Source organism: Pundamilia nyererei, unplaced genomic scaffold (genome assembly GCF_000239375.1).
Source record: "Pundamilia nyererei isolate P.nyererei 1_Seehausen unplaced genomic scaffold, PunNye1.0 scaffold00008, whole genome shotgun sequence".
Lineage (NCBI taxonomy): Eukaryota > Metazoa > Chordata > Actinopteri > Cichliformes > Cichlidae > Pundamilia > Pundamilia nyererei.
The window spans coordinates 3,957,429-3,965,445 of NW_005187409.1; the positions used below are offsets into that span (position 1 = coordinate 3,957,429).

The 8,017-nt window shown below is 40.9% G+C and overlaps 1 protein-coding gene across 1 annotated transcript; it reads left to right on the forward strand.

Moving 5' to 3' along the window:
• The first annotated feature begins 1,013 nt into the window (after positions 1-1,013).
• Positions 1,014-6,999, forward strand: chic1 (cysteine-rich hydrophobic domain 1). Its single transcript, XM_005723014.1, has 6 exons — positions 1,014-1,232; positions 2,678-2,732; positions 3,672-3,827; positions 4,208-4,264; positions 4,705-4,764; positions 5,567-6,999. Exons 1-6 carry the CDS (start codon positions 1,087-1,089, stop codon positions 5,615-5,617), a joined length of 525 nt encoding a protein of 174 aa, XP_005723071.1. The 5' UTR covers positions 1,014-1,086; the 3' UTR covers positions 5,618-6,999.
• The last annotated feature ends 1,018 nt before the right edge of the window (positions 7,000-8,017 follow it).

Genomic DNA, 8,017 nt, shown 5'->3' on the forward strand with positions numbered 1-8,017 from the left:
TGGCAACTTTGAAAATGTAAATAAAAGGTGTTTTGCAGTAGATCTGTCAATTTCTTTATTTCTGAATTGTTGTGCATCTGGGATTCACAGAATAAAAACCTAACCAGGCCTGTTCACTGGTATATCAACCAGGGAATTATCATCTCAGCATGGCCTTTTATTTAAAATTTAACTGCAAGAAGTTCTAAAAAGCCAGGGACATCATCCGTGAGGCTTTTCCCCCCTTTGATGCATAATTTTGCGTCATTTCAATGCATCTACTTTTAATTTGGAATTTTAAAAGATTTGACAAGTGTAAACATGAAAAGAGTCGGTAGCCTTGCAATAAACAAAGAGTTTGAGTGGCCTACATGCAAAGCTTGGCCTTTCAGTACGTGGCTAAAAGAATACATGTAAATGTATACAAAAGCATCAGATACAAAAGAGTTAAATGGGATTTTTAATTTCCTGATCCATTTGGACCGGTTCACATTGTAGATTTAAGCCTATGTTAGGGTGCAGTTTCATTTGTCTGGAAAAGGTCAGCAAAGCAGGTTATTGTCATTTAAAGTGAGTAGTTCAAGCCTCTGTAGCTGACATGTGGCTTATTACGGGGTGTTCCTGACTTTGACCCTCTGCATATGTCTGAAATGAGGAAGTTCATTGATTATCCCCGAATATGAAACTTTTATTCTGACATATTCTCCCATTGGAAAAATACATCTCGAGACGGGCCAAGGCACAGAATACATACAAGAACAAGAGCAAGTGGGGGGAAAGAAAAAAAAAAGAACTGGGGAACATTGGGGATATGTGAATTATCTATACTTCATTAATGATCAAATTGGGGATGGGACAAAAATTAACAGCTAATAATAAGAGTAATAACAAGAATCCCCATCCTCCTATGTATACACTCATACACACACCTGCACATACACAAATATTACCGTGGATTATTAAATACATGTATTTTTCCGGTCTAATACCAGGCCTGGTCCTTCAGGACTCAGCTGGGCGATGGTTTCTTCTCTCCTCTATGCACACTGTGTGGCTCTCTCGCGCGCATGGCCTCGTGCGTCCGTGCGCGGCCCCGCCGTAGACGTCATGAGCGTCTTACTACCCAACATGGCGGACTTTGATACCATTTATGAGTTAGAAGACGAAGAGGATGAGCACGTAGTGAGCGAGGAGCACTTGCCCAGATACTGTCCGGAGCCCGTGGTTATGCGAGGGGCCGGGCACATCACGGTGTAAGTGGAGCCACGTTTGTGCTTTCTTTCTGTTTCCGGTATCGCCTGTTTAGCTGAGGCTAGCCTGCGAGCTAACGGAAATCAAAACAGTTAGCCATATGTTTGGTCGAGGGTATAGCTGTTTCCCCGTAAACCCACGTTAACGACTTTATGTCAGCATGGCAACCTAAAACTTGGCAGGCGCAGCCGTTGTTAACGTTGGTCAAGTTTACGTGAGATGCTCTTTTAGCTACAAGTCCTCATTCTTGTGTTTTGACTCGCATTACATTACCTGTCGTGGGCTAATTCGCAATGGTTACTGTAGTTTTCATAATTGTTTGTCCCTTAACTGCCTATATATGATGGAGACCTTTGCACTTTATCATGTTGATTAATGGGGGATAGAGCCCGAGGCACGTCCAACCTTCAGAGGGACTTAATAAGATGATGTTTGTCACTGTCATCGCTATCAGATCCACCCTTCATCTTCATCCTTCACCTTATGAGCTGATGCCGAGGCCAAGCTGGAAGCTTTCTTCAACTTGACACGTGGATGCTATTAAGAATAACTACGACAGAAAAAAGCCCAAATTTGAAAACATAATCAGCTGTTTGGAAGGGTGCTGTTGCTGCTAGAGGATTGCTGCACCCTGCTGATTTTATTCTGCAGAACTTTTTCAGACTCAAGTAGTCATCCTCGGGTACTGATAAGGCTGTTATCAGATTTTTAGGGATAAGTTCTGATTGCATGCCAAATGTCAAGTAAATACAAGGACTTGCTGACAGTTATTTAATCAATGGACTAGCAATCATGCAGAATCCCATGGATGTGGCTCTTTCATCCTTCTTTACATCAAGAAATAAAGTAACCTCCAAGTGAAGCTGCACTGATTCTCAATTATTAATGTTTAAAATAGCAGTTTGGCTGATTCCAGTGGTGACAATCTGATTCAGATATTCCATCTTTTTGAGCCAGGGAGAGAATGAATGAAATCCTTGTCTTAACAAGGGTTACTTTATCCACTGAAGAACTGAAACAGCAGATCGATATAAAAAATACCCACCATTGATGAAGGCCATCTTATTACCCAGTTCTGCAGTGTTGGTCAACATGTGTACATGGTGACATATAAGTGCATTTTATCTACTGTTTTAAAAACAGTAGATAAAATTTATGCTTTTGCTTAAGCCTGTCAAGAGACAGTGACACAAAAGTCAAGACTGTCCCATGTGAGTGCAGCATGATCTCTCTACAGTGGGTCTATACACCATACAGAAATAGGAAAGAGTCTTTGCTGACATTTTTAGTTTAATGTTGTCCTTTTTTCTGTCATAAAGTTATAATTAAAATAGGTAAATAGTGTTAAATAAGGAGCAGCTAATATATTTTAGCTTTAGATAAATTTTTGTTGTTATTGAGTGTTTGTTTTTGACATATCTGCTCTGTTTTGTTTTGTTTTTTTCAGGTTTGGACTGAGCAACAGATTTGACACAGAATTTCCCTCTGTTCTCACGGGAAAGGTACAGTTGCTTTTTAAGTTTTTCTTGCACTTCAGTCTTGCAGACTGCTTTCTGTTCAAATCCAAGTGGGAAGAATTGAGCAATTAAAGCTGCAGTGATTCCTTTGTTCCTTTGGGCTTTTTACAGCCCTAACTTCCCCAGTCCTCCCCATTCAGCCTTCCGTGAGGGGTTTTGATCTGATGGAAATTCATTATAAGTAGCGTACCACACTGCATAGAAAAGGAGCTGCTGTCCAACTCTGTAAATGAGTAAGCTGGCTATGGTGCTCAGTTGGCGCCCAGTGTTTCGGAGGGTCCAGCACCAGGTGATAAAATAATGAAATGAAGACTCTGCCGTAGACAAGAAAGGAAAGCTTCCTGGGTCGGACGCAGAAACACAAAAAGGCTGCAGGGGTAAGAGCAGGCCGAGGGAAGTGTGGGGCAATAAAAAGTACCTTCGGTATTGTGACCCAGGGTGACATGTGATGGATGAGGTCACAATTATGATGATTGAAGGGTGCAGATCAGGCCCTGCTGGGCTTTATTCTATGGTCTTTGGCTGTTTGCAAAGAGACCTTTGCATCCTGTCATAAAAGATTACGACCCCTGTTTTATGGCGTACAGGCTCAGAGAGGAATGAGCATCCATTCAAGTTGTTTGGCCGGCGCTGCCACAGGCACTGAGCTTATCTCTCCTTTGAGTCCCTCCTTGCCTTGAACAGTCCAAAGCCTGGTTAGCAAGTTGGGGGAATGTATTTAGATCTCATCTCTGGACAACATCTGCAAATATCTACCTGTTTGGTTTTCTAAAGCTCTTTGATCCTTGTACACAGGTTTCTTTTGTGCATTGAGAAATCTTTTCAAGTCAACATGACCAAGAAACAATTGAATTATCCAACTTCCTTGTTTTCTGAGAAGTTCCCATGTTCATTTCACTACGTGTCCTGTCCCTTTTTCTTTAGGTAGCACCAGAGGAATTCAAAACCAGCATCAGCAGGGTGAATGCTTGTTTGAAGAAGAACTTACCTGTGAATGTGAAGTGGCTTCTTTGTGGCTGCCTGTGTTGTTGCTGTACAGTAGGCTGCAGCCTATGGCCCGTTATCTGCCTCAACAAGAGAGTAAGTCTCAAATCTCCTGTGACACAAGTTGGACAGTTTAACTCTCCCTTACATCAGTGCTGATTACTCAGGGGCTGTTATAGCAATTGGTCTAAGTGTAGACGGTAATAACAACTTGCGTTCAATTGGTGGCTCTGTGTAGAAATGATGCGTTGCATGGCGTTGCTTCTCTCTTGCTCAGCTCAAGGGTGGTATTACCACTCGAGAGTTGCTGACAACAGAGTGAAAATTACTAGCTGGTAAATTAGGAGTTTAGTCCATAAATCCTAACACCGTGGCTGTTAACTGTTACCTGTTCACGTGTTAAACTGAGTAATGTGTATTTTTGTTTGAATTAACGGGCATACCCTTTTTTTCCCATCTGTGGTCTGTTCCCGAAGACGAGGCGGTCTATTCAGAAGCTGTTAGAGTGGGAAAATAACCGACTATACCATAAGGTAAGGAGGATGGCTACATTGCACCTGAGTAAAAGTGCTTAATTGGTCTGTGTCAGTGTGTGTAAGATGAGTATCATCGTGATGGATAAACATCATTAATCTGTTGTGTAAGTTTTAACCCGCCAGTCAGATCTGGTGCAATCTGGTACGCAGTGCCTGAAAGGACCGTGAGGTCAGCAGTAAAAGTCCATGTTAATTTTGTTTTGTCTCGCAGCAACAAATTACAGCTAGTAGCCGTGCAAAGGTATAAAGGAAGCTCTTCAGGGTGTCTGGCCACAGTTTGACCCCAGCGAGACCAGACAGTCCTTCTCTCGAATTCCCCTGACACTAAAGAGAAGATTTCCTTTGTTTGTGCATTTGTGTGTGTGTCTTTGTGTGTGTTTGAGAGTGAGGGAGATGTCCATTCATTGTATCTGTGTCTTTTTTTTTTCTTTCATCAGCTGGGGCTGCACTGGAAGCTCAGTAAAAGAAAATGTGAAAGCAGTAATATGATGGAATATGTAAGTAGGCATGGATTTCTCAACTATACCCTTTACTGATCAATCTGCAGATCATTTTTAGCTCCTCAATTGTTTTTCGGTAAAATGGATTAATAAAAAAAACAGTCCAGGAAACAAGGATGAGCAGTTTCTATGACAAAGGACCAAAAAGGGAAGTGAAATGTTATATAAATATATAAGTGTTATTTGCAGATTATTTAATAATGACTCATTTTCTAGTGCTTTGCTAGAATGAACTGATATTTAATTGTGAATTTGTAGAAACTTTCAAAGTAAAAAAGAAAGTTTGTACTTAGTAAATGAGGAATTAGTTGGTTTTTAGTACCACCTTTCCAGCTCCAACTAAATGTAAATATAAAAGTCAAGAAAAATATATGACGTATAAAGTCTGTCTGTTTATGTAGTAACTTGGCGTAATTAAATGCAGCCAAATACATTCATTGTGTTATAAATCCTCCCTTCATGAAGGTTGTAATGTGTAGTTACTGTTGAAACAGTTTTAGAGAGGTGGTGTGTGTTGTTTGTGGTGCTGCTGGTCGTCATTGCTTTGACAGGTTTTCTTCCTATGTAACCAACCCCCGCTGATTTAAATGATTTGCTAGGCCGCATGTATGTGAGTGATCCCGCAGCTGATTTTCAGAGAAATCCAGAGAAACTCAAATCTCTTACTTAAACTTAAACTTTTGATTACTTTGTCTTTGTCTGTGTAATAAAGAGATTAGTTAAGTAACTAGTAATGTTTGTGCTCTGGTGAAAACAGTTGGATTTTAACCTTGCGAAATTGTGTTTTTCCTCTCTTCAGGTGATTCTTATAGAATTCCTACCCAAATATCCTATATTCCGACCAGACTGACGAGGCCGTTGCCAGACTGGATGAGTGGCCCTTGAATCTTATCCTTAGTGCCTTGTATATACAGTATGTTGGAAAAAAGGGTCTGCGCCGCTGTGTCTCGTGACGACCCTGTAAATCTCCCAGTACCTTGTACATTAAAATTTGCAACACTGTCACTTTGCTTTAGAGCAGATTTTGCACATTTCCCGACAGAACTACACATGTTCCCTTTGTTGCAATCTGATGTGTTTTTGTTACATGTGAGAAAAAAAACAAAACAAGTGATTCTCTCAAAAAGTGCATTTACCCCAAAGAACCATCAGCCTGTATCCCATCTATTAAATCACTAATCCCTCGCAAAGAATGTGATGCCTCCACCTTCCGTAACTATCCTTGCCTTATGTATGATTTAAAAAAATAGAAACTACATGTAACAGGAGGAGGAAGGCTTTGGGTAATTCAACAAGTCTGTAGGCTCAGATGCTGTTTGTTGGGTTTCCCCTCTTTTAATCCAGTTCTTTGCAGGTAGATGGGATGGTTGAGATTGCCTAACGTACAGTGTACGTCATCACCCCGTGTTTTGTCCTTACAAGAACCCTCTGTACATGGGAACTAGCTAGTAAGAACTTGACCTGTAAATACCATGTTAGAATAAGCTGTACAGTGGTATACCATTGTTTACATAAAGTTACTTAGCTCTTTAGTTTTTTTTGCCAATATATTGCTGTAAATTAGTTTTGATTATGAAAGATGTCTACATACCTTTCTAGTTTATATGGACCTGTTTATCTTGTAAGCCATATAGTGACTATGTACCTGATGCCAGAGTTGAAACTGATTGTTGCACATGAAGTTCAGGATTTCAGACTGGAGTGGATCCTGAGTTTTCTTCCGGTGACAACAGCAGTGCATGTTACCATGCGGTTTTTGCCAATTAAGATGACATTCAGTGATTGGTCATCCGTTAAAGATGGAGATGATTGGAAGATTTGAATTTGAACTCTGCACTTCCACTCATTTCTCTCCCACCCCCACTAACTTTGTATTAATTTTGTAGTTTTGTACTTTTCCCTGTGCTGTGTTTGGTCCTCCCGAAGTGTTAGGAAGCACATGCTTCTACAGATCCTGATGTGTTGAGCTGATGGTTTCTTTGTTTCACTCATCCTTTCAAGTGTTGGTTTTGTTTTTCAGAATCTTAGTCAAAAGATTGCTGCATTGCATTGTATTAGAGTGCCTCTGGTATAGTTGAAAACCACAGAGAAGTGCAGGTTGAAATCTGTTCTCCTGTACAAAGGAGAGTTTACTGCTCCCAGTATTGTCCCTGTTACATTTTGTTTTGTAAGTGTTTATCATGGTGACCTAATCCCAATGGAGAGAAAATAAATTGTCAATTTTGAATTTAATTTGTTGCCACTTCCTTCTTTTTTTCCCCCTTATGAAACCTGTGGTGTGTCATGTTGGTAGAAGCGGGTTGTGACTGACCTTGGCTGATGCACTTTGACCACAGCCTGCTGCCCCGCGATGAAAAATGTGGCTGTTTGTCATGTTTAACAAGGTGGTGAATCGTTAACTTTAACAAGACAGCCTGCAATTACTCAACATATATACAACTCAGGAATGCTGTTACCATAACGTACTGCTGCTTCCTAATGACACGGACCAGCAGGCAGCAAGCCGAACATACAGTTTCTACTGTACGTGACCACAACAAGTACTGTAGTGGTGGGCTTCACTTTGGGGTGGAGGGTTTTATGGTCCTCTGTGCTTTTTGTTTTCACATTCACAGCCTCTCCTGGTTTAGCTCGAGGAAGTGTTCAGTAACCTTTTTCTGCTGCAGTAGTGTGAAGTAGAAATATCAATTGTATTGCAACATATGGCATCCTAAAAAGCTTTTTTAAATTATGAGAAACTTGGGGACATGCTACAGTCTGACAGTAGATTCCCTGTGTGGTAAATATACTGATACATTTAGGTTTTGGGGATTAAAACATCAGGCTTTTAATGACAATTTATATATATTTAAAACTTATTTAACCTTCACAATATAGACAGAAATAAAACTAGCACCGTAATTGTCGGGCTATAAGCCGCTACTTTTTGCACAAGCTTTGAACCCTGCGGCTTTTAGTCAGGTGCGGCTTTTCTATGGATTGTCCATGATTTCTGTCATATCGTAAGACGATTTGTTTTGTTTGTTCCGCTGTTGTACGGCACTACGTTGCCTGGCGGAAGGGCATGTGATCAGACACACAGTATCGGGGTTCAAGAGTGGTATGTTGGTCACATGTCCATCCGCCAGGCAACATAGTGCCGTACAAGTAGCGCGAAAAACAAACTTCAAAGTAGCGCTGCGCGTTCAGCGGGAGGCGTGGATGACGAGCGGCAATAAACTTGCGAAAAGCAAGTCATGCTCAACTCCAC

Excerpts from the sequence above, each read along its gene's own strand:
- chic1 (XM_005723014.1), top strand. The coding sequence starts at position 1,087 with ATGAGCGTCTTACTACCCAACATGGCGGACTTTGATACCATTTATGAG. Across the intron at positions 2,733-3,671 it reads CCTCTGTTCTCACGGGAAAG|GTAGCACCAGAGGAATTCAA; the intron begins GTACAGTTGCTT and ends CTTTTTCTTTAG. Across the intron at positions 4,265-4,704 it reads ATAACCGACTATACCATAAG|CTGGGGCTGCACTGGAAGCT; the intron begins GTAAGGAGGATG and ends TTCTTTCATCAG.